General features: G+C 47.7%; 1 protein-coding gene across 2 annotated transcripts in view; it reads left to right on the plus strand.

Moving 5' to 3' along the window:
• ELOVL4 (ELOVL fatty acid elongase 4) overlaps positions 1-26,708 on the plus strand; it is a 72,843-nt gene that overhangs the window by 24,971 nt on the left and 21,164 nt on the right. The window contains exons 1-3 of one of the 2 annotated variants that reach the window (XM_075923780.2): positions 8,630-8,764; positions 9,261-9,448; positions 16,015-16,095. In XM_075923780.2, the coding sequence (XP_075779895.2) occupies positions 9,287-9,448; positions 16,015-16,095 (243 nt within the window). In that variant the 5' untranslated portion in view covers positions 8,630-8,764; positions 9,261-9,286. Of the gene's footprint in view, positions 1-8,629; positions 8,765-9,260; positions 9,449-16,014; positions 16,096-26,708 lie in introns of those variants that run through there. The other variant, XM_075923779.2, reaches the window with a different exon arrangement.

Consider the following 26,708-nt stretch of genomic DNA (forward strand, 5'->3'; position numbering starts at 1 on the left):
TGGGACCAGGACGATCTGGCTGCGCCACTCGCTGGCAGATTCCTCTATCACCCCCCAGCTTTGCATTAGCTGCAACTCCCGTTTAACCGTGTCCCACACCTTTCGGGGGAGGGGGCGGAGGGGCTCGTGCACCCTTCGGCCCTCCTCTGTGATGATCTGGTGTAGCCCCATGGTCGTACGGCCCGGCCTCGTTGTGAGGGTCCCCTGATGCCGCTGGAGGACCTCTTTTAACTGTTCCTGTTGTGGGAGTGTTAGTTCGGGGTCCCACCGGGGTTCTGGCTGCTCCTCTCCTTCCTCCCCTCGGGGTCCCAGGTCCTCTCCCCGGGAGGCCGGTGCTATCAACAGGGCCTCGCAGGGTACCCATTTCTTTAGCAAGTTGATGTGGAAGAGCTGTGTCCCTTGCCTGCTTCCTGATAGCTTCACCTTGTAGTCGACCTCCCCCACCCTTCTTACTATCTCAAAGGGTCCCTGCCACTGCGCTAGCAGTTTGGACTGTGCTGTGGGGAGGAGTAGCATAACTCGGTCCCCCGGCTGGAAGTTCCGCTGGCGGGCGTGGGCGTCATAGTACCTTGTTTGGTGCCTCTGACTCTCTTCCAGATTCAATCGGGCGTACTCGCCCAGCCGGCTTAGCTTCTCCCGTAGCTGGGTGATATACTGGACCGTTCCGCATCCGGTAGTCGGCGCCTGCTCCCAGCCTTCCCTCAGGAGGTCCAGGATCCCTCGGGGTCGCCAGCCATACAGCAGCTCGAATGGTGAGAAGCCTGTGGAGGACTGGGGGACTTCCAGCACTGCAAATAGGAGGCTGGGGAGCATTAGGTCCCACCCCCGGGGATCTTCCTTTGCAAACCGGTGCAGCATGCCCTTAAGTGTTTGGTTAAACCGTTCCACCAGGCCGTCGGTTTGGGGGTGGTAAACCGACGTCTGCAGCCGTTTGATTTTCAGCATCCTACAGAGTTCTTTAATGACCCGCGACGTCACATTCGGGCCCTGGTCTGTGAGGATTGCCTGCGGAAGCCCGACTCGCGAGAAAATCCGCAAGAGTTCCTGGGCCAGGGTCGGGGCCTTGGTATTTCGGAGGGGTACTGCCTCCGGGTAGTGGGTGGCACAGTCGATCACCACCATAATGAAGCGGTGCCCCCTCCCCGTCTGTTCCAAAGGTCCAACCAGGTCCATGGCTATCCGCTCGAATGGGACGGCCACCACCGGGAGGGGTACCAAGGGGGCCCTCGGCACCCTGGCCGGGCCGGTTTTCTGGCATTCAGGGCAGGATTCGCAAAAGTCCTGCACGCCTCGGAAGACCCCTGGCCAATAGAACCGTTGCAGAACCCAGTCCAATGTTTTCTCGTGCCCCAGGTGTCCTGCCCAGGGGTTAGCGTGTCCCAACTCTAATACTTCCCGGTGGAATCGGGTGGGGACCACCAGCTGCCTCCACTCCTTCCCCCCCCCTTTCCGTCGTGACCCGGTATAATCGGTCTTCCCATACCTGGAATTGCGGTCCTTGGGCGGGTCCGTCCGAGCCTTGCTCCGTCCCTCCGGTCGCGGTCACTTGGTCCCAGGTGTTTTGCAGGGAGGGATCCATCCTTTGCTCTGTCAAGAAATCTGGTTCCGTCCCTAACTCCAGACAGATTGCCCCTCTGTGGGGCTCCCCGTCCTGCCCCTGGCTTCGGGACTCCGCTGCTCGCCCCTGGGGCGTTAGGGGGGTCCGGCTCTGCAGCAGGGCCCCAAATCCGGGCCAGTCTCGTCCTATAAGGAGGGGATAGGGCAGGTTCCTGGCTTTCCCCACCTTCCATAGTAGGTCCTGGCCACTGCCGGTCAGGTGTACTTGGGCGGTGGGGTAGGCGCGGACTTCCCCATGGACGCAGCGCATCCAGACAGGTTCTCCCTCCGATTGGCGATGGGGGACGAGGTCAGCCCTAATGAGTGTCACGGATGACCCGGAGTCTACCAGGGCCTTAACGGGCCACCCTTCCACCAGCATCTCCCGGATGACGCGGTCCCCGGTACCTGTTGTCTTTGCCGCGGTCCCGGCGGGTTCCCCCTGGTTCAGCGTGCAGTCCATCATGGGGCAGTCCCGTTTAAAATGGCCCTCCTGCCCACACTGGAAGCAGGGTCCCCGGGGCCCCGCTCGTGCCTCCCTCTGGGTCCGCTCCGCTGGATCTCCCTCTTCGGCTCTCTCCGGACGCTGGGGCGGTCAGACCGGGGCTAAATGAGGGACATTATCCCGTCCTCGACGTACTCCGGGGGGGGGGGGTTCCCGCCCTCCGGGTTTCCCCAAGGGCCGGGACCCTCCAGTCTTTGGGCCTGGTAGTACCTCTCGACGGCCCCCGCTCTCTTCTCGTTTGGCCAGTAGGTGTGCCTCCATCAGGGTTGGGAGCAAGGTTGGGAGGCTGCCCGTCCCGGGGTAATATGTGCATGATCTGTTCCAGGACTACCATTTCAGTGACTTGAACCCCCGTCTTCTGTTCCGGTTCTAGCCACCGATTGGCCCATTCCCGCAACCGCTGGGCCACCGCTCGTGGTCTGTCCCCTGTCTTGTACCCTTCTTGCCGGAACTTCTGTCGGCAGGTCTCAGGGGAGTGTCCTGTTTGGTCCAATATGGCTTCACACACCTTGACATAATTCAGGGCGTCCGAAATTGCTAGGCTACAGTAATAAGCCAGCTGAGCGGGCCCGCTCAAATTAGGGGGCCAACAGGGTGGCCCGCTGCTCTGGCGGCCAGCGAGCTGCCGCCGCCACCCTCTCGAAGGTGGTCAGAAAAGCTTCGGGGTCGTCCTAGGGACCCAACTTGCTAAGGCGCAGGGGGAGATTGGGCCCTTCCCCGGCTCCTCCTGGTCCTCCCGTGGTGGTCCCCCATCTCTTCTCTGAAGTCTGCCGCCACTGGTCCTGTTGAGCGGCCATCTCCTGAATCAGTAGTCTTTGTTGTTCCTGGAATTGACTCGTCAGTTGTTGGACCAGCTGCGCCTGGCGCTCCTGCTGGATCTGGTTCTGCTGACGTTGGTTTCCTTCGAACCATTCTAGGAATTGCCGGGGCTCCATTGTTCCTTCCGGCTCAGTAGCGTACTCTGGGGAAATCGCCCGGTTTTCCCGGTCTTGTTTGTCTGTGGGAAACAAGGTTTATGCCCACATTCTCCACCAGTGTGACGGATTTTTACGTCCAATCACGGCCAAGTCCGGGGAGGGGGCGGGACCCAGCGAACCCACCATCTGGGTTTGGCTCTTCGGCCCCCACCCGGGGTCCTAGTAGTGATGTCTGGTTGCGGGGGCGATCACCCCTCAGCCCCCAAGGGACTGAGGGGGCTCGGCGGCCCCTTTGTCAGCCTTTCCCCCTCCTCGGGTTTGAGGGGGAAAAGAGGGTTGATGTGGGGGGACGGGAGTGGGGGACCCGGGCCCTCCCTCACCTCCGGGTCCCAGCCCGAGGCCCTAAGCGGAGGTCGGCGACCTGTTGTCGCCCTCCACGGCGGACGGGGCTACGGCCCTCAACTCGTCCGCCCACGGGCGCCAAAAGGGTCCCGCCTCGGGCTCCTTCCACTCCCCACTGACTTGCCCCGCTGGCGGAGCAAGGTTGGGATCACTCACCACGCCGGAGTCATCGGGCGCGTCCCAGGGCGAGCTGCCAGCTGCCGAGCCCGTCTCTCTGGGTTGCCCCAGGGGCTGGGGGTTTGGTGCTCCTGGACGCCAGGGCACCCGCCGTTGCACTCTCCCCCTTCTTGCTGGGACGCTCCCGGCCTTTATGGTCGCCGGGGGATGACGTCGGGGCGGTAAGCTCCGTCCCCCCTGTGCCCTCCCCTTCGGGGCTGCCCCGGCATGCGCCTGGGTCCTCCGCTGGAGCGTCAGCCAGGGTGGCAGGGTCGGCCGCTTCCTGGCCGCTCGCGTTCGGCCCCGCCTCCCGCTCCCGGCTCCTGTCGGCGCTGCGGGGCGTCCGGACCCCAGTGCCGCCGCGCCGGTGTGTTTCCCAGCCGCGGCGGCCGCTTTTCCTTCCACGGGGGGGGGTGGGGTTCTCCCGCGGGTTCGAGTGCGGACCCCGCTGGGTCCGTCACAACAGTCACCTCTTGACCTTCATATTTTCTCCCATTCTCACCTGGTTTGTTCCATTCTTTCTCTCTGGTTCACTGTAAATGTTTCTCTGCCATGTGGTCCACTTCTCTTGTCCCTACATCCTTCCCTGATGCTTGTGTCTTTTCTCTCCTGCACAAGTTGCTTAGCTGCCTGGTTCCTTTGGCCCATTGGCTTCTCTTATTCTAACAGCATCAAGGCTGCCAGTGGCTCCTGTTTTTAAAACTCCTGTTTCCTTTCCTCTTTTTTCTATTAAATAGTAAGAGCCCCTCCAATGGAAGTAGTTAGCTTGGTTTCTCTTCCTCCTTCAGCCACTTCATTGCAAAGGGCTTGGACATTTGTAAAAGTGGTTGAAAGCTGGGGAGGAAGCAACAGCACCATGTGATTTGTTCTTTCTGCAGGCCACAATCCAGGAAATTCTACTATGCAGAACTTGTTAAATGTTCAGCTATCTGACCCTAAAATGTGGTTCCAATTGATACAAATGGAAATGTCATGTTTTATATTTCTCTCATTGACTCTATATCAGAGGTACACAAATTACAAACAAAAGGAGGGGTTTTTGGACAGCCTTGCAACATAACTTGGGATCAAGAAGTTATGGATTTAGTTAAGGTTAAGCACCATGACCAATAATAAAGATTTTACTCTTAATTACATATGTGTAACTGTATTTCTTTCAGTGAGGTTGCACAAATGTAACTCAGGGCAAAATTTTAATAAACGCTATTGTACATATTGCCCTTGAATTGGAATTTAGTTAACAGTATCACTGATAGTGTATGAGTCAGGAAGCAATCACGCTCACTTTCATGCAGCTGTGTGATGATAGTGGAAAAGTTACTTTTTGTATGTAAACTAAATAGCCACAACTCGGAGTACAGATAAAAATCAGATCTGATTAAACTGACGCTGTTTTTGCAGTTATTTTTTCAAAGTGGTGCCGTGCTTTAATTACTGTATCTTGAAGATGACAGTAGTCCTCAGACAAACAATGCTTTCTTTACATTAACCAGGACCGATGTTCCCTCTAAACTTTTCCATCCATGTGCAGAATAAATTTGTATATGCACCAAGGAATGTGAATGTGTATCACCAGTAGAAACAAACAACCTAGCTGTGGAAGTTCTGCTAATCAGCTGGGTGGCATTTGATTCTCTCCTGAGTGGCTGTCTGAGTACACAGTGTACAGGGAACACTGGCCCAACACTTACTATGTTGAAATCTGTGTCCTTAAATACAACTTCAGATCTCTGGAGTGGTGCTCTTAAGTTAGGTTTGCCAACCCTTCTGGTTTTGCCGGGAGTCTCCAGGAATCAGGCTCGACCTCTGAAGATTCCTGAAGCCAAACCAGGATATTGACATCTGAAAGTAAGGTGCTGCAACATGGTAAAGCAGGCTCTCTGCCTGCCCTGGCTCCGTGCCATTCCTGGAACCAGCAGGCACATCCCTCTCTGTGGCCCTTATGTGGGGGCTGCAGGGGTGGGGGGCAGCATGAGGAGCCATTGCCCCCTCAATATATAGACGTTTTAGCTACTCCCATGAGCAATGTGGGGTCACGACAGGCAGGGAACCTTAGCCCTGCTGCTCCACCAACTGGGAGTCAGCTACCTGGGGTGAGTGCCACACAGCTGGAGCCTTCATCTGACCCCCTTCTGCATCCCACCTCCTGCTCCAGTCCTGAAACTCCTCCCAGAGACCATGACCTGGATCCCCTTCTGCATTTTGACCCCCTCCTACATCCCAAATCCTTGCCACTCCTGAACCCCTTCTCATACCCAAACTCCCTCCCAGAACCAACACCCCCTTCCTGCACCATAACCCCATGGCTCAGCCCACAGCCTCCTCCTATGCCAGTGGTCACCAACCAGTAGATCAGGATCTAGTAGTAGATCCCGGGGCCTCTGACAGGTGATCCTGACTACTTTGGCCAGGAGGTTGTCAAGTGCCAGCACGTCAGCTGCCCTTTCCCACACTGCTTTGCTGCTCCTGCCCTCTGCCTTGGAGCTGCCTCCTGTTTGCCTCTTGCTTGCTCTGCAGGGTGGAGGAGACTGAGGAGGAGGATGCTGAGATGTTAGGGTGTCTACTTCCCTCCACTCCTGTACCCCAGCTCCCCAGAGTGAGGAGGGTGAGGCCTCAGAGGAGAGATGGGGCAGGGGCAGGGCCTCGGAGAAAGATGGGGAAGAAGACAGGGAAAGGATATTTGGGTTTGTTATTGATGGTTAATATTGGTTAATTTAATAGTCGAGTAACCTCACAAATTCTTATTGGTTAGTCGACTATTCTATAGTCCCCGGGGACAAGGCCAGTAGCCAGTGTTCCCACTTCGGAGGAGCCCTCTGCCACTCTGCGCTGCTGCCTTTGTATCAGAGGCAGCAGCACAGGGTTCCAGGCAGGAGCTGGTTCGCGAGGGGTGCCAGTTTAAAAAACAGCTCCCTTCACGGGACATGGCGCAAGCTGGAACTGAGCTGGGCTGCCTGCCCACCCAGCTCCTAATACATTTTAAATGCAGAGCTGCAGAAGGCATAGGTCCCGGACTAGGGATGTTAACTATTGGTTATTTTACTAGTCGAGTAGTTGATAGAATTTCCATCGACTAGTTCATAGGCACTTTTGCATTCCTCCTTTGAAATGTACAAGAGCCCCCCCCCCCCCAGGTGGGTCTCTTGTACATTTCAAAGGAGGAATGCAAAGCTCCACATGCAGCCCAGGGCCAGCAGGAAGTCCTGCTGACTCCGGGCTGCATATGGGTGTGCCAGCTTTGAAGTGAACAAGAGTCCCCAACAGGGACTTTTGTGCATTTCAAAGCGGAAGCGCAGCATGGATCATGAGGTCAGCGGGGATTCAGAATCCCCTGCTGACTCCAGGCTCCATGCTGTGCAGCTGATTTGAAATGCCACGCAGAGCCCAGATTTGAAATGCCCATCTGACTGCTGATTTCTGCTGATCCCGGGTTCCTCAGAAATGCTGCAGAGAGAAATCCCCAGCAGACCCCGGGCTCTATGCAGCGCTGCCGCCTTAAAACGCCGGCATACAGCTGATCCCAGGCTCAGCTGTGCAGCACCGCCCCTTTGAAATACCCGAGGCAGCGTTTCAAAGGGGGAGCACTGCACAACTGATGCCAGGCTCAGCTGTGCGGCGCTTCTGCTTTGAAATACCTCGTCTCCCCCCGCCTTTGTTGATTCTATCCCAGTAATCTCCAACCTTTTTGAGCATGAGATCACTTTTTGAATTTAAGTGCAATCCAAGATCTACCCCAAATATTAAAACCATTGTCCCACCTCCTTCTTGCCTCTTCTCCAAGGCCCCGCCTGTGCTCATGTCATCCTCCCTCTCTTGCCATCCTCACTCACTTTCATCAGGCTGGGGAAGAGGGTTGGGGTGCAAGCTCTGGTCTTGGATTAAAGGATTTGGGGTGTGAGAGGGGCTCTGAGCTGAGCTTGGGGAAGGCAGTTGGGGTGCCGGAGGGGGTCTAGGTGCAGGCTCTGGGAGGGCGTTTGGAAGCATGGGTGCTCGGGGATAGAACAGGGACTTGGGGTGCAGGAGGGGGTTCATGACTGGGATAGGAGTTCGGGATGTGGGATCCAGTTTGGCCCTGTTTTCCTCAGGTGGCTCCTGGGTGGTGTTGCAGTGGGGCTAAGGCAGGCTCACCCCTGCTCTGGGCCACTCCCTAAAGAAGCCAGCAAACTCCATCCCAAATCCTGTTGTGCCCCTTTCTACTCTGTGGAGAAAGGATACAGAGTGGGAGGGGGCACCTTGACATCTGCACCCCTTTCTTCTTCCTACCCTGCCTTGCACAGCAATCAGGAGGCTCCCCAGGGGGAGGAGCAGCTCCAAGGCAAAGGGCAGGAGATGCACAGCAGTGCAGGGAGGGGTAGCTGAAGTGCCAGCCCTTGATAGCCTCTTGGCCAAACCAGTCAGGATCACCTATTAGAGGCTCCAAGATCTACCAGTAGATCCTGATCTATTGGTTGGTGACCACTGTTCTATCTGATAGAGGCAGCAAGGGGGGAGAATCAACTAGTCGACTGACTATCCAATAGGCATTTGCTTATCAGATAGTCAATTAGTCTTTAACATCCTTATCCTGGACTCAGCATGAGCCATGTCTGAGCCGGGCTGCCTGCCTGCCCAGCTCCTAATACAGTTTAAATGCAGAGACACAGCAGAGGTAGGTTCCAGACGTGTTGCAAGCCAGGACTGAGCCAGGCTGCTGGCCAGCCTGCTAAAAAATTTACTGGCAAGGGGGGAAATGTGTGTAGTCTATAGCATTCACCTATAAACTTTCGCGTATTGGTTAATCGGCTACACTATTACATCCCTATTTTGAGAGCACTCACTCCCCACCCCTCCCACACTCCACCCTGATGACAATGAGTGAGTGTTGGGGAGAGTGAACCACAGAGAGAGCAGGGATGGAGTGAGCAGGAGTGGGGCTTTGGAGGACAGGGCAGGGACAGAGCATATGGGAAGGATAAGGCAGGAGTGGTGTAAGGGTAATTAGACAGTTGGTAACCCTATCTTGAGTGAGTCACTGAGTCTGTAAATAAAACTTGGGTATCACTCGTGGCTTCATAGAGTAGTCTCACTAAGCCAGTCCTTCAACCTTATTTATTTAGTAGTTTTCCAATACTTGTATAATTTCTGGTAGGTCTGAGACATAGCATGCTGATCTACATAACAAGTATAACAATTGATCCTGCATAAAATTGTACGTATTGTGGTTAAGCTAATTAATGCTTCTTTTATGCATTAAATTTTGAGTTGTCTGGCTTACCTTATTTGTGTGTGTCTGTACTTGAATCTGAATGACATTGGTGCCAATGAATGTTGTGATAATGTGACTACAGTTTATGATGGACAATGAGGCATTTGTTTTTTGTGGACCTGACCAATATAGTTTGCCTCACATAGTAATTCCTTGGCTTTTGAATTGTGTAGTCTAATTTGCATTTTTCCAACGTTTTGAAAATGTAATGTTACTAAACTACTCGTTTAAAAATGAATGATCAGTGAAAAGACAAGCACTTTATCTTATATCTTCCCATCCGATCTATATGTCAGGTAGGATAGATGTTACAGGAAATTAACTTTAAAAAATGTGATGACTAAAATTATAGTGAATATATTTTCTTTAAACATAATGAAAAAGCATGTTGGTTTTTTTATTATTTTTAGTTAATTTGATGTGTTTTATTCCCCCCCAGACAAACGTGTTGATGACTGGTTCTTGATGCAATCTCCATTTCCAACACTGACAATAAGCACCCTTTACCTCATCACTGTCTGGCTGGGCCCCAAGTGGATGAGGACAAGAGAACCCTTCCAACTGCGCTTCTTGCTGATTAGCTACAACTTTGGAATGGTTCTACTTAACTTCTATATTTTTAAAGAGGTTGGTCTTGTATTTTTATACTTTGGAATTGTGTTAGAATTCACAATTTTGTCAGTGTTAGATACATTGTGTAATGTTTATATTCTCTGGATGATTTGGTTAGCTGTTCTGGGTGCTGGATATATTGATGTTTGGTTTTTTAGTGTTCTAATGGTAATGGTGTCGCTGGAATTGGTATATGTCACGAGTTTGTAAATCAGTATGGCTACGTCTACATTGGCCCCTTCTCCGGAAGAGGCATGTTAATTTCCAACTTCAGAATAGGGATTTAAATAAACATGGCCGCCGGTTTTTTTCCAGCTTGGGGAAAAGCCAGAAAAAAGCGTCTAGACTGGTGCGATCCTTCGGAATAAAGCCCTTTTCCGGAGGATCTCTTATTCCTACTTTGAAGTGGGCTGTCCGCTGCCCGCGTGTTCCGCAGCTTTGCTCCCCGTTCCCCTCGTCTGCAGACCAGGGGGCCGGGGAGCAAAGCAGAGCAAAGCGGCGGAGCACGCGGGCAGCGGACAGCCCAGATGCGTCTGGACTGTCCGCTGCCCGCGTGCTCCGCTGCTTTGCTTCCTCTCCCTGGTCTGCTGGAGACCAGGGAGACGGCCCCGTTCATAACTGCGGATCCGACGTAAGTCGGATCCACGTAACTCGGGGACTGCCTGTACATGCTTTGTTAGTCTATAAAGTGCTACCAGACCAGTTGTTGTTTTTTAAGTTTATCCTGATTACTAGAACACTTCTCATACAATTCATATGAGTTGAACAAATCCTTTTCTGACTTAAAAATTTGTGACTGTCTTCATTTGCTGGCTGAAAATCTTTTTTTTTTCAGATTAACTCCTTAATGGAAGAATTTTTATTTTGCTAGCATGAGATCCATTGCCAGGAGCCTACAAGTGAACTGTGCAGTTGAAACTAATGGCTTTTAGGAATTGGATTTATAAACATCTATTTTCATTCAGTTCACCATTAAAGTGGTATTATTCCAACAGTTATTTTTTCATATGAACCACTACTTTTTTTTACAGCATTGTTAGACTATGTTGAAGCTACTTGTGTCAAGACATACTTCAATAACATTAATTTTAGCTATAATTACTTAGAAAATCCTCTATTAGATTATACAGAACATACTGGACCCCATTTCTCTCTGATTTACATCTCCCACTGAAGAGAAAAGGATTACAAACAGTAAATGTTATTGCAGAATTTAACTCAGTGTGTGTCTCATCTAATTGCAAAGAATAAACAGGGCAGGCAGTGTCAGCACTCTGTTTGATTTCTTCAGATAAAGGTGGGAAGGGCGAAGGCAACTCCAAGGTCCTCCCTGAAAATTTGTAATACAGGTAGTGTGTGCCGAAGACAGCGAAAGAATTAATATATGCTGCAATTGATACCACATGACACCACTTTTTCAGGCAGATGGCCACCTGCAGCACTAAGTTTAAACATGTTAGTGCTGATTAAAAATGTAATGTCAGTTTATTGAGGGTCACAAACACTGCTTATCTTGTGCACATTGTATTGAAGAACATGGGTACAAAAGTTGCACCGCAAACTCCTCAAGACTCTTCTCCATTCTTTTAATGGACAGCAAAACCAGTTTCAGGATCATCTCAATTTGTTACTCTACTCCTGTGGTAAAATCCTTAAAGTTACTAAAGTGCTATTGGAACCTCCTCCATTGCACCACATGCAGCTTCAAAAAACCATTCCACTACCTACTGCTATCATTGAAATGCCTCTGATGTGTTTATCTAGATTAAAGCTATCACTAGCAGCTGGTACAAATTAGGCCAGGTCTAAATTAGACCTGGAATACATAGCTGGAGTTGTCTTAGCTTAAGTGGGAGGCGATTGTGAGGAGCTGCCCTCAGTGTTCAGTATATAGGTCTATACTAGACCCACTAAATCAAGTTCCAGAACGTCGATCTCCGGCACTTTACCCAGGTTAATTGTGAAGAGTCTGATAGCCTAAGAAGATTAAAACTGCAATCTCTAAAAATGAACTTGATTTCTCCATTTTAATAGCACTTTTCCTCCCTTGGTTTGTGTCTGAGCCTTTACATTTTGTTTTTTTTGTGTGTGATGTGTAAGCAGAGTGAAATTCTGCTCATATACATTTGGGGAGAGACGAGTCTCATACTAGTTCATATTGTTCTGTTAGGTCACTCCTAGCGTGGCAGATGCAGTTGCACAGCAGCAAGTGATACTCAGGTGAAGATTTGCATACTTCTGGGGATTTAAAATACCCCTAGAAATCTGGATTCACAGAAGAAATGAATCAATTTGGCTATTCCTAACATATCAAATTCTAATATGTATTAGTTGTTGATACTCTGGGTGCTTTTATTTTACAAGAAATAAATTAGAACACTTTGGGCATGTCTGCACTACAGAGTTATTTCAAAATAACAAGCTGAGCGTCCACACAGCAAGCTTATTAATTTGAAATAATAACCCCTCATTCAGGCTTGTTATTTTGAAATAATAACCCCTTATTCTACAAGGAATAATGCCTATTTCAAAATTACTATTTCGAAATAGGGTTAGTGTGGACACTCAGCTGCTATAATTGAAATAATTACTTTCCAGAGCCATTCAGAGTAACTACTCCACAGTGTCTCCTGGGCTCTAAGTTGAGATAGCACATCCACATTAAGGGAGCATGCCTCAGATTAATTTTGAGGCTTCCCTATAGTGTGGATGTGCTATTTCAAAATAGTTATTTTGGGTATTATTATTGTGAAATAACCTAGTAGCATAGACATAGCCATAATAATAAGTAATAAGCTTTTAACTTTATACTAGTTTAAAACCATTATCTCAAGTATTCACTATTAAGCGGGACTAAAAGAAAGGCTTGTCGTCGTAAAAACATGTTTTCTTGATTTTTAGATATAGTTTGGAGAAGAGCATTTGAAATAAATATTTGCACCTTGAGTTTTTAATGTTGCATGGTTTATAGCTATGCAGCTTAGATTTCACATAGTATGATGTTTTAGTGATTTACTGATTCCAGGACATATTAACTTACATGAGTAACAGGATGTAGGAGTCCCACTGCTGTGAATTATCACAGAATTCACAGGCAGGCATTGCATATTAAATGACTGATTTTGGCCTGACATTATTTCTAGAGTTGAATCAAATCAAATTATCCAATAAATATAATATATATTAGGTACTGTTTAAACTTTAAAATGCTATACAGGTATCCTTTCTGCTTGCTATATCCATCAACAACCTTAGATACCTTTCGACACAAATTTTTAAGGTTAGAAAGGAACACTAGATCACCTTGTCTGATCTGTATAACACAAACCATAGAATTCCACCCACTTACCCCTATTTTGACAATATGTGAACTCATAAGTGGGATCAGACCAGTAAGAGGACTCAGTGAACTGTGCTGAATTAATTGCTTTTTCTTCTTGTGAGCTCTTTTGTGAAGTGTTGTTTTTGTACACATCAGCTAGTGAAGCTTGATGTCATAGGTTGCAGATTTTTCAGTGTCTGAATGGCATGCAATTCTATATCATCTCTTTGTTAGATACTGTGTTCTCTTCCGGCTCTCCTAGGGCATGTCTATGCAAAAGGGGAATGTCTAATTAAGATACACAACTCCAGCTATATTAATTACGTAGCTGGAGTCGCCGTATCTTAAATCACCATCCAGACAGCAGGAAATTGACAGGAACAAAATGTGCTGAAAGGGGGTACCCTCTCAATTTGAATTAGCAGGTATTCATTAGGCCTGCTAAACTGAACCCTGGAAGATCAACCACAGCTCCATCGATCTTCCCCATAGTGTAGACATGATCTTGGTGTCTAACAGAGATGGGGACACAAAGCAGTAAATTCATTTGAGATTGATCTCAATAACACAGAAATGACTGCTCTGTAGAGGCTGGAATAGGGGCTTCATTCTCCTCTGGCGGTCTCTGTATATCTGGTCTTCGCCATTATGGCTGATGGCCTAGAACTGTGGTCACCAACCAGTCGATCGCGATCGACTGGTTGATTGCGAGGCCTTGACCAGTTGATCGCGAGGCGTTCTGGCCCCCGATTTCCCTCCACCCCCAAGAAGCCCCACTACCTACCTCGAGTGACAATAGAGGTAGTGGCACTACCTCTGCCGGGTGGATGGGAGTCCTACAGCTGCGCGTGACTTCCAGGGATCCAGAAATGCGCTGGTTGCTTCCTTGCCCCAAGTCTGTGGCATGCTGGGAACTTACCGGGTGAGTCCCCAGACGCGCACGCTGGGACTTCCCTTCTCTGTGGGAGGGGGGAGTAGGGCCTGGAAGGGGCACATGATGGGGGCTTCCCTGCTCCACGGAAGGCTCCTGCCGGCCCCGGCGGAGGCGCGCGATGGGGCTTCCTTCATCCGCGGAAGGGGAAGTCAGCCCCGAGGGGGCGCGTGCGCAGGCTTCCCTGCTTCGCGGGAGGAGGGAGTCGGGCCCAGAGGAGGCATGCGACAGGGCTTCCCTCCTCTGGGGGGGGGGCGAAATCCTGGGAGGAGGCTGGTGCAGGGGACTCTCTGCCCCCACTGGCACCCTGCCCCCTGCCACAGAACCCTGTCCCCTGCCCTCCCGGCACCCTGTTCTCTCTCCCCTGTCCCCAGCCACAGAACGCTGTCCCCACTGGCACCTGTCCCCTGCCCCAGCACCCACTAGCACCCTTCCCCCGTACCATGTCCCCTGCTCCCACCAGCACAGTTGGGGCCACATTAGTGAGGCTTGGAGGGGGAGTGGGGGTTGGAGGAGGGGTTTTTTTTGCATCTCACTTGTGTGGCCCCAACTGACTTTTCTGTGGGTCAGTGACCCCGCACTCAAAACAGGTTCCCCGCCCCTCTCATAAATAAAGACAATTCAGAAACTTTTTGTGTTTGTCATAGTATTTTTTTAAAAAATGAAGCATGGCCAACAAACCCCCAATTGGGGCCAAGCCCCCATCTGGCTGCAGCATCATAACACTCCTGGAACACTCCCCCAGACCCTAGATCTGACCCTGTCTTATACTGGAACCCCTGCCCTGAGCTCCTCACATACCCCAACCCAAATTCCTGAACCCTCATATCCACAAGTCTGTGGCTTGCTTAGTACCCCAACCCCACATCTAACCCCAACAGTGCCCAGCCTGGCGCCCCCTCCCCAATCCAGTGTCCCCTTCTCCTCCTCCTCTTGCATCCAGATTTCCTCCCAGAGCTTGCACCTCTCACCCCTTCCCACACCCAAATCCCTCATTCCCACCCCGGAGCCTACACATCCTGTCTCAACCCAGCGAGGGTACGGCTAGACTGCAGGAGTTTTTCAGGATTCTGGAGATATCCCAGAAAAACTCTTCTGCATCCAGGGATGCATTTGTTCTTTCGCTTTTTTTAGTGGAAGAGCAAACATGCTCTTTCGGTCACCCCTATATTCCTCTTTCCACAAGGAATAAGGGGGCTTCCAAAAGAAGGGTTTTTTCTGACATTTGGTCCAGTCTAGACAGGTCAAATGTTGGAAAAACCTCTTCCTACATAAGAATTGAAAAAAAAAAGCAGCAGCATAAGGGTTGGGGATAGCAAGTGATGGAGAGGAGGAGAATAGAGAGGGTGGGGCTTCAAGGAAGGGGCAGGGCTTCAAAGAATAGGCAGGGCGGTAGATCTTGGCTTGTTCTGTCATTTAAAAAGTGATATTGGGTGTAAAAAAATTGGAGACCACTGGCCTAGAAGTTGGACCTGATTCATTGCTGTCTTTGGATCTGGAGGCCTGGCATACCTTTAAAAGTTGACTGAGAAGCTGTGGCCCCTCCCTTCTGATGAGAACTTATCACAGTGATTGAAACCTGAAGGCTAAAATACTGCAAAGTGCTTTATTTCTAGAGCACTTGGAAGCTTCTGCTGATAAAGTTAGCCTCAAAGAGGCATGTGTATAAACACATTACACTGGTGCTCTTTATTGGCTTTGTATTTGCCTCTGAGTACAGTTGTACATATTGATTACTATATTGTTGCCCTAAATGATCTAGGTCCTAGCTATCTGAGAGAGATATTTTTTTCTCCATATATCCCATCCTGGAGTTACTCTTCTTGTTGGTTTCATTAAGGTGTTCTGTATTTCAGAAACTAGTTTCCTCTCATGGCAGTATCCAAGATTTAGGTCACAGAGAAAGTCATATGAATTTATAGTATTCTCTACATACCTTGCAGACTCTTTGGTTTATTCATCTTTTTCCTGAGTATTTTATGTTTAATTAATGGGACCATTTGTCTTGACACCCAGTGATCTGAAAAAGTATTTTGTTAAAACTAAATACTGACCAATTTGTTAAATACAACTTTTAAAAAAATGAGTAGTCCTATGGCACCTTAGAGACTAACAAAAATATAGCATGACAGTATCATGAACTTTCATGGGCAAAATCCGCTTCTTCAGAGGAGATTATCTTGAGTGATGATTTGTTAAATAGTGTCTTTGTATTGTAAATAAAAATGGTTTAAAAGATTGCTTTTAGAATAAACTTATAACACTAAAATCATTAATAAAATTCTCTCTTTATGAACTTACTCTCATATATCATTTTAATATTTTCAGCTATTTTTTGCATCTAGCGCTCGAGGTTACAGCTATATCTGCCAGACTGTGGATTATTCAGATAATATTTATGAAATGAGGGTGAGTACCCTTTTTATGTATTATTATAAGGGGGAGGGATAGCTCAGTGGTTTGAGCATTGGCCAGCTAAACCCAGGCTTGTGAGTTCAATTTTTGTGGAGGCCATTTAGGGATTTGGGGCAAAAATTTGTCAGGGATGGTACTTGGTCCTGCTGTGAAGGCAGGGGAGTGGACTCAATGACCTTTCAAGGTCCCTTCCAGTTCCAGGAGATAGGCAATCTCCATTAATTTAATTTAATTTTTTTATTCTGCACATGCAGCTTATTATTTTAAGCTTTAACTCAGCAAGTCTGAAAATAACATGTTTAGAAGTAAAAGGTATTGGTCAATAATCTTCCCTCTTCCTGCCCAAGTTCTGCAATTTTTATCCTCCTCCTATGGTTAGCTTTATATCCTCTTTTACTCATTTCTGAAAGACAGACCAATATCCTAGTGGATATTGCATAAATGTGTATTAATAAACATTTTTCAATGTATAGGCTCTAAAGAGAGTCAGGAAATGTAAATATTAACATTCTCATATCACTGTGCATTTGCTCACATACTTCTTACATGTGGCTTAAAAACAGCAGCATTAGATATGTCATTTACTTCCCTGTGCCAGTAATAATCTTCATGATGGTGTTAAATTTGGAATAAGCAAGTGATGTCTGGGAACTGTGTATCCAGACTGGTTAGCAATATTCCTCTTGGAGTAGATAAGGACCAGTGAAGAGATGCATAGTTTTTGCATCAGTCCCTCAGGTCATTCCTGCTAGTTTATGGATGAGATTTATACACTCCTTTATTCTGTCTTGAGTATTTTCAGATACTGGTTGCATTAGTCTAAAGTCACACCAAGGTATGTCAGGGCGGGAACGTGTTCTATCTACTGGCCGCAGAAATCTTCTTGGAGTTCCATCTTAGCCCTTTGATAATTTAGAAAAAACACTGACACAGTAGTCTTAGAGGGGTTTGGTTTTAGCTTCCAGTATAAATATATTCTTCCATGATTCTGAGGTGACGCACTAAATATCCTAGATCAGGGATCGACAACCTTTTCAAACCAAAGAGCCAAACTACATCAAAATTCAGAACAAGTGATCAGCAAAGAGCCGTATAAGAATGCCCATTTGCAAGACTGAAAATATACAACTTCATATAATTGATAGTTGGCATAATGATTACTAATAGCATAAATGAAATGTACTCACATAATTTACTGGGACTTCTGCTGCTGCATCTTTTTGTACATTTCTTTGAAGTTTACATCATAACTGGTCAAATCCAGCTTCATGCACACATCCAGGCTGTCTTCTGTCAATATTATGGCAGGGGGTTGAGGATGTGGCGGTGCAGGAGTCTGGGTTGGGGCGTTTGAGGGGCTCAGGGCAGGGGCTTTGGGTATTTGATGGGCTTGGCACAGGTTTGGCGGATGTGGGTGGTGCAAGAGTGTTATGGCAGGGGACTGGAGATGTGGGTGTACAGGAGTTTGGGGCTGTGGAGGTATGAGGGACTCAGGACAGGGAGGTTCACATGTATGACGGGGTCAGGGCTGAGGTATATATGGGGGGTGCAGAAGTGTCACGATGCTGCGGCCATATTGAAGCTGGGTCCCAATTGGGGGCTTGTTGGCCAGGCTTCATTTTTAAATAAAGTAAAATATTATGTCTAACACAAAAGGTTTCAACATTGTCTTTATTTGTGGCACGGATGGGGAATCTTTTTTAGGTCTGGGGCCATTGTCCCACAGAAAAATCGTGTGGTCCCCAACTGAGTGAGAAGCAAAGAAACCCTTCCAAAACCCCCCAGCCCTCACTGATGTGGACCCCAACTGAGACACCTCACTCCCCTGGTGCTCCAGCCCCATGGTGGGGGGAAGGCAGGGAGGACTGAGGTTCAAGACCTTAGGCCAAATTTACTCTTCTGGGGCTCCAGGGTTAGTGGATTTTGTCCCCCTTCCTCCCCCCCCAGGCTCTGGGGTGGGGCCAAAAATGAGGGGTTAAGTGTGTGGGCCAGGGCTGCCAATGAATAGGATAGGGATGGAAGTGCAGGATCTGGGCAGGGTGTGCGGTGCAGGGTGGGGTGAGGGTGCGAGGTCTGGGTGGGAGATAGGGTACAGGAGCAGGCTGGCAGTAGGGTGTCTGGCCGGGGGCAGGAGTGGGATGCGGGGTCTGGGCATGAGGGTTGAGGGGGCCACTTACTTGCTTTCACGCCGTGTGTAACACAGCCTCCAGCTGCTCCCATTCACCAGGAAGGATTCGCAGGGGAAGCCTCTAGGAAGTGTGCCCCTGGGGGAATGAAAAGAGCAGCACACAGAGACATTTTTTGGTTCCTGGGGGAAGGAAAAGGGCGGCACACAGAGACAAAAATGACGGAGCATGCCACTGCAGTGATGGAGCATGTTCACTGCATGCCAGATCCTGCAGGGAGGCTCAGGGCTTTCTCTCCCTGCCAGAAGCTGGTGCTGGAATTTGTCTTGTAAGGAGCTGTAAGGCTGTAGTGACAGCGCTGGCTCCCTGCTGTGGGGAGAGTTAGAGGGGGCTGAGTTCGGGCTCCAGAACAGCCATATCTGGCCCCCTACTGAGCCATAGCTTGCTGACCCCTGTCCTAGATGATATTTTCAAAAAACATTTAAATGACTTGACTTTCAGTGAGGCTTAAGTGTTTCTGAAAGTGTTGGCCACTGTATATGAAAACTGACTTTTAACAGTTTAATCATTACATAACTATAAATTTCCTGCCCTGGACACATTATCCCACTATGGGTGAAACTTAAAAAAAGTACTGCCTGCTAAATTATCCATAACAACGTGGACATGAAGAAAAGAATTGCAGTTGTTGTCATCATCTTGTATCAGTTTCATGGCCAGTATTGCAAAGTGTAAGCAGGAGTAGTGACTATGAGCCAGATTTATGAACCATGTACTCAGAAATCCTGTAGTTTTATTATCACTGCCATAGTCTTTGCCTTCTGTAGAGCACTGCCGCAGAGCTCAGTTCTGTGAAGCAGAATGTCCAATTTTTTTTTTTGCATGACCTCTCATTGACTCACTCTTTGTCCAGTGGAAGCAACATAGTTTTGCTGCACATGGGGCCTTCAGCAGTCCTTCTGAGGAAGACAGATTGTCTGGCATAATGCAGAAGAGGATACAATTCAATTAATTTAAAAAATGGCATAGGCTACAGATAATACATATGCCTAGTTGTGAGCAAGATAACATTGCTAGAGGAACCTTAACTTTTTCAAACTTAATGAAAAGATCTTGATAAACTTTTGGGAAAAAAAACTTAAATGAATTCACAGATTCTAAACCTAGGTTTCTAGTTAATGCCTAGGTTTCTAGTTAATTTACTTACAATATGGAGGAAAAATACAACTTGAATTATACCTTTTATTTTGCTGAAATAGCAGTAATTGGTTGATAATACCAAACAAATCTTTTATATATTGGTTACAGCTGATGATAAAGCATGGCAGTGGTAGTAAGTCTTAACAGGTCAACCCCAGTTTCCTACTCTCTACCTGATTCTTGGCAAATAACACAAAGAAGATGGGTAAGAAGTCAGTGAACAAGTTTTGCATAGAATAAGGAAAGCAACAGCCATTATAAAGAAGCTATACTGTGTCATATACAGTAAGGCCAACGACAAAACTGAGTCCATCTTTCAATTGTGTGTCATAGAAACTGCTATTCCAAATACACCAACAGAAGCAAAATACAGAGGTTACAAAACACAAGAGCTTCTGCAACCAATGTATCACATGCGGAAAGCTGTAGTTTTCTTTATTAAAAACACCAAGGTCCATAATGTAAGACAGTCCAGTTTTGTGAACCTTTTAAGTGGAGATGTTGCATATTTTGACAAGACATGCACCATAAACAGAAACTCATCTCTATACGTAACTACATTCATGGGGAGAGAACAGATAATGAGGGGAGGTGTATTTGACCATAAAATGAGTGTTCATTTGGTGGGAGTAAATGACCTCATCACTACTGAAGGAAAGTATCATCTGACTTGTTATATTCCTTTTATGAGGTCTGTAATGAAGAAGAGAGTGGGCACCAAAATTACTGATACAGCAATGCATTGGCTTCAAAATGAGCTTCATCCTGCTGATGTCAGAGGTATAGTGCCATTAGTGCAATCACGCAAAGGAAACTAGCACTGAAATTCCACACTCGTACATCAGTCATAGCTCAAACTATCAGACATAGATCAAACTAGGACAAACTCCAAGCTCATGCTGGAGACTTACTTCTCTTCTTTTCATTGTGTGATTGGTCTCCGGCTGAAAGACAAACAGTCTTCATTCCAGCCAAGTATAAATGCATATCCATCTCATAAATGATTCCTGCTAAGATATAGAGATGACTGACCCATTCCCCATCCCCAAGGAGATGTATTTCTGTCACTGGTACATGTTGCATTAAAAATTCCAGGAGATACTGGCCCCAAAGGTTTGGGGATCAGTGAGGTTGATGTGTCTGCTTGCATTTCAGATAGCTGACACATGTTCCTCCAGTGCTATATGAAGACAAAGTTAAGGAGAACTCTAAGAAACAAGAATCAGTTAAATTAAAGGTGCTTAGCATAGCTCAAGATTTTGGATACAATGTGAATATTGGAAAGAAATGAACACTAAAATATATTGATCTTGGATGAACCTTCCATCAGACAACAAGGTTCAACTTTTTCATTTTTATAAGGCTAGCCACTGCATTAGTCATGAAGGAATCCTAAAGTTGGGCACAGTGTGATGGGTTTGATCACTGGGGTCCTCTTGAGATTGTCACCCACTGTGCTAGTCTTACCACTGAACCTGCTTTTTTGCCCTCTGGCACACACCCCCTCCCCCCCGCCCACCTTGTCTTGCTGGGCCAGAAGTTATGGTCTCCCACAGGCAAGGCACAAAGTTGAGGTAACCACCCCCGAATAGAGCAACACAGGCATTGATTACTATATTGTTGCCCTAAATGATCTAGGTCCTAGCTATCTGAGAGAGATATTTTTTTCTCCATATATCCCATCCTGGAGTTACTCTTCTTGTTGGTTTCATTAAGGTGTTCTGTATTTCAGAAACTAGTTTCCTCTCATGTCAGTATCCAAGATTTAGGTCACAGAGAAAGTCATATGAATTTATAGTATTCTCTACATACCTTGCAGACTCTTTGGTTTATTCATCTTTTTCCTGAGTATTTTATGTTTAATTAATGGGACCATTTGTCTTGACACCCAGTGATCTGAAAAAGTATTTTGTTAAAACTAAATACTGACCAATTTGTTAAATACAACTTTTAAAAAAATGAGTAGTCCTATGGCACCTTAGAGAGGTCATCGAGTCCAGCCCTCCGCCCTCAAGGCAGGACCAAGCTCCGTCTACACCATCCCTGACAGATGTCTATCTAACCTGTTCTTAAATATCTCCAGAGAGGGAGATTCCACCACCTCCCTTGGCAATTTATTCCAATATTTGACCACCCTGACTGTTAGGAATTTTTTCCTAATGTCCAATCTAAACCTCCCTTGCTGCACTTTAAGCCCATTACTCCTTGTCATGTCCTCAGTAACCAAGAGGAACAAATTTTCTCCTTCCTCCTTGTGACATCCTTTTAGATATTTGAAAACTGCTATCCTGTCCCCCCTTAATCTTCTTTTTTCCAAACTAAACAAGCCCAGTTCATGAAGCCTGGCTTCATAGGTCATGTTCTCTAGACCTTTAATCATTCTTGTCGCTCTTCTCTGTACCCTTTCCAATTTCTCCACATCTTTCTTGAAATGTGGCACCCAGAACTGGACACAGTACTCCAGCTGAGGCCTAACTAGTGCAGAATAGAGCGGCAGAATGACTTCATGAGTTTTGCTTACAACATACCTGTTGATACAACCTAGAATCATATTTGCTTTTTTTGCAACAGCATCACACTGTTGACTCATATTCAACTTGTGGTCCACTATGACCCCTAGATTCCTTTCCGCCATGCTCCTTCCTAGACAGTCGCTTCCCATCTTGTATGTATGGAACTGATTGTTCCTTCCTAAGTGGAGCACTTTGCATTTCTCTTTATTAAACCTCATCCTGTTTACCTCTGACCATTTCTCTAACTTGCTAAGGTCATTTTGAATTATGTCCCTATCCTCCAAAGAAGTTGCAACCCCACCCAGTTTGGTATCATCTGCAAACTTAATAAGCGTACTCTCTATCCCAATATCTACATCATTGATGAAGATATTGAACAGTACGGGTCCCAAAACAGACCCTTGCGGTGAGGGCATGGTGGGATCACAGGGCAAGAGGGTGTTGGCATGGGAGGTAGGTGTCAGAGGTTAAAGGATCCAAGGGCACGGGGCGTAGAGGTGAGGGTCAAAGGGTGTTAGGCACTGGGGGGAAAGGGGCTGGGTTAGAGCTAGATGGACAGGTAACTTTTTATTTGAACATTCATTATTTATAAAACATAAGAATGGCCATACTGTGTCAGACTGAATCATAGAATCATAGAATAATAGGACTGGAAGGGACCTCAAGAGGTCATCGAGTCCAGCCCCCCGCCCTCAAGGCAGGACCAAGCTCCACCTACACCATCCCTGACAGATGTCTATCTAGCCTAGTATCCTGTCTGCTGACAGTGGCTAGTGCCAGATGCCCCAGAGGGAGTGAACACAACAGGTAACCATCATGTGATCCCTCTCCTGTCATCCATTTCCAGACAAACAGAGGCTAGGGACATCATTCCTACCCACACTGGCTAATAGCTATTGATGGACCTAACCTCCATTAATTCGTTTTTGAATCCTGTTAAAGTCCTAGTCTTCACCACATCATCTGGCAAGGAGTTCCAGAGGTTGACTGTGTGCTGAGTGAAGAAAAACTTCCTTTTGTTTGTTTTAAACCTGCTGCCTATTCGTTTCATTTGGTGACCCCTAATTCTTATATTATGGGAACAAGTAAATAACTTTTCCTTATTCACTTTTGCCACAGCAGTCATACCTTCTTACCATCATATACACCTCTATCATATCCCCCCTTACTCTTTTCTAAGATGAAAGTCCAACTCTTTTTAATCTCTCTTCATATGGGACCCGTTCCAAACCCCTAATAATTTTTGTTGCCCTTTTCTGAACCTTTTCCAATGCCAATATATCTTTTTTGACTTGAGGTGACCACATGGCTGTGTCTACATTGGCACCCCTTTCCGGAAAAGGGATGCTAATGAGATACTTCGGAATTGCAAATTCCGCAGGGGATTTAAATATCCCCCGCGGCATTTGCATGAACATGGCTGCCACTTTTTTCCGACTTGGGGTTTTGCCGGAGAAAAGCGCCAGTGTAGACGGGATCTTGCGGAAAATAAGCCCTTTTCCGGAAGATCCCTTATTCCTACTTTCAAGTGGGAATAAGGGATCTTCCAGAAAAGGGCTTATTTTCCGCAAGATCCCGTCTACACTGGCGCTTTTCTCTGGCAAAACCCCGAGCCGGAAAAAAGTGGCAGCCATGTTCATGCAAATGCCGCGGGGGATATTTAAATCCCCCGCGGAATTTGCAATTCCGACTGGTCTCATTAGCATCCCTTTTCCGGAAAGGGGTGCCAATGTAGACACAGCCCATCTGTACACAGTATTCAAGATGTGGGTATACCATGGTTTTATATAGAGGCAATAAGATATTTTCTGTCTTATTCTCTATCCCTTTTTTAATGATTCCTAACATTGTTTGCTTTTTTGACTGCCACTGTAGACTGAGTATGTTTTCAGAGAACTATCCACAATGACTCCAAGTACTCTCTCTTGAGTAATTATGGCTAAATCAGTCCCTATCATTTTGAATGCATAGTTGGGATGTATAGTTTGTATGTATAGTTGGGAAATCTAAATATATTATGTACATAGGATCCCACATGTCCACATGTTTGTTGGCCCTCTCAAAGAACTCTAGTAGATTAATAAGGCATGATTTCTCTTTAGAGAAACCATGTTGACACTCCCCCCAAAATTATGTTACTCTATTTGCATAATGAATATGCAAATATATAAATAAAATGTTACCAGTTTGCCAAAAGTTTATGAATGTGTTTGCCAGACCACAGTTTAAAAAACGTTGGGAACCACTGACTTAAACCACTTACAGAGATGAGCAATAAGTTTGCTCTACTACAATCTTAGCAGAGAGCCAGCTGGCTTTTAGCTCAAACTGTAGGGAGGCTCCTGCATTAAGTTCCAGAGATCTCAGGTTTAGTTTCGCCTGTTGGAATTACAATAGCAGCACAATTCAGTGCGATTAGTGAAACTGAGTTACAAGGAAACAGTATATCTCAATGCCAGCTCATTCAAACATGATAAAGTTCTCACTCCTTCCTGGCTATTGATTATACAGTATATTGTTTGATTGTCCACCGTTGCCCCAAGCAACAGATGTCACTGGACAACTATCAAAGTTTTCCATGAAAACCACTTGAAAGGAACAGTCTGACTGTGAGGGAATCACCCTATCTAGGAATAAAAGTAAAAGACTGATTCAGTAGTTCACAGGGTGGAGAATGGTTACACAATGTTTGTCACTGAGGAGCTACTTGGATGAGTGGGGGTGCTTCATGGAAGACTAGGTCCTAACTTCTTGAGGGCAACAAGCACTGTGAAAGACTTAATCATGAGTGGGGTCTACTGAATTAGATAGGAAACTTAACTGTTAATAGCTGTAGACTCTACTTCTTGTTTTATAGTTTTGTATGTAACCATTTGTTTCCATCACTCGTGCTTGTTTGTTTGAATCACTGTTGTTTCCTAAATAAATTTCCTTCTGTGTGTGACACAGGAGCAGTGGTCTTAGATAAAACTAGTGAACTGGGGTATGGGAGCAGAGGATGTGGGATTTAATCAGGTTCTGGATGCCAGAGAGGGACACTTTGAAGGACCTGGGGTCTGGAGCATATCTGTTGTAATCTGTAGAAAGCTCTTGTAATCCAATGGAGTATGGTTGAGTGGCTGACGGGCTTGTTACCAGAGATCAGACTTGGCAGAAGTTTGCAGTTCTGATAAAGTGTGTACGCCATTTTGTTCACATGTTTGCAGTTAACAGAAGCTAACACCCCAACAAGTGATGCTCTTTTCGTTCACATACTGAACACTAGTTTTGAGACAAGCCCACTGCTCCAATCTTATTTTCCTCCTCCAAATACAATGGATTTAAAATAGGAGGATAGAGGTCTCGTGCCACAGCTCAGGTCAAGCGCCAGCGAACTGCATGAGGCAATATGCTGTGCAAGAGTCAACGCTGCAAGACCAGGACAGCATAACTTGTTTGTATAGACGCATGCAAATACAGAGAACTGGAACAAGGCCTTCAATGTACCTGATCATTAGTGTTTTGGAGAGTATTATCAAAGAAGTAGATGTCATAAGTGACCCACTAAGATGTTGATTCAGTCTGTTACTATATGCCAAAATTGCTCGAAATACAGGTAGTCCCCGAGTTACGCGGATTCAACTTATGTCGGATCCGCAGTTATGAACGGGGATTTTCTCGCCCCGGAGGACTGGAGCGGCGGGACGCCTGGTCCCACCGCCCGCCTCCTCCGGGGCGAGAAAAGCTGCTCCCCGTCTCCCTGGTCTGCTGGGGGAGCCAGCAGACCAGGGAGACGCTGAGCAAAGGGCCAGACCCGCGGCGCTTCCAGCTAATCAGTTTCAACAGCAGCTGAATCTGGACGCCAGTTCCGACTTACATGCAGATTCAACTTAAGAACCCCAGGCGTCCCCAAGTCAGCTGCTGCTGAAACTGATCAGCAGCTGATTCCAGGAAGCCCGGGGCAGAGCAACTCTGCCTCGGGCTTCCTGTAGTCAGCCGCTGGTCAGTTTCAGCAGCGGCTGACTTGGGGACGCCTGGGGCAGAGTAGCTCAGGTGCTGCTGGGTTGGTCCAGTAGCGCGGCCGCTCCTTGGCGCTACTGGACCAACCCAGCAGCACCCCAGCTGCTCTGCCCCAGGCGTCCTGATTCAGCTGCTGCTGAAACTGATCAGCAGCGGCTGAATCAGGACTCCTGGGGCAGAGCAGCTGGGGTGCTGCCGGGTTGGTCCAGTAGCGCCAAGGAGCGGTGCTGCGGGACCAACCGGCAGCGCCCCACCTGCTCTACCACAGGCCCCGGGCTTTGCTCCACGTCTCCCTGGTCTGCTGGGGGGGGGGGAGGCACTAGCTGCATCTCCCCCCCAGCAGACCAGGGAGACGCTGAGCAAAGCGGCAGACGACCCGGGCTGGACCCGCGGCGCTTCCAGATCAGCTGGAAGCGCCACGGGTCCGGCCCGGGTCCTCCGCTGCTTTGCTCAGCGTCTCCCTGGTCTGCTGGCTCCCCCAGCAGACCAGGGAGACAGGGAGCAGCTTTTCTCGCCCCGGAGGAGGCGGGCGGCGGGACCAGGCGTCCCGCCGCTCCAGTCCTCCGGGGCGAGAAAATCCCCATTCGTAACTGTGGATCCGACATATGTCGGATCCGCGTAACTCAGGGACTGCCTGTATTGCATCCTTCCTCTCTGCCCCTCCCTTTCCATGTTCTGGAAAACAGGCCCATTCCTGGCATTTCTCATTTTCCTGACACAACCAAAGCCTGACCCTGCTTTAAGTTAGAGTAAGAGGAAGTTGCATATC

This window comes from Pelodiscus sinensis, chromosome 3, assembly GCF_052426305.1.
Source record: "Pelodiscus sinensis isolate ZL-2025 chromosome 3, ASM5242630v1, whole genome shotgun sequence".
Lineage (NCBI taxonomy): Eukaryota > Metazoa > Chordata > Testudines > Trionychidae > Pelodiscus > Pelodiscus sinensis.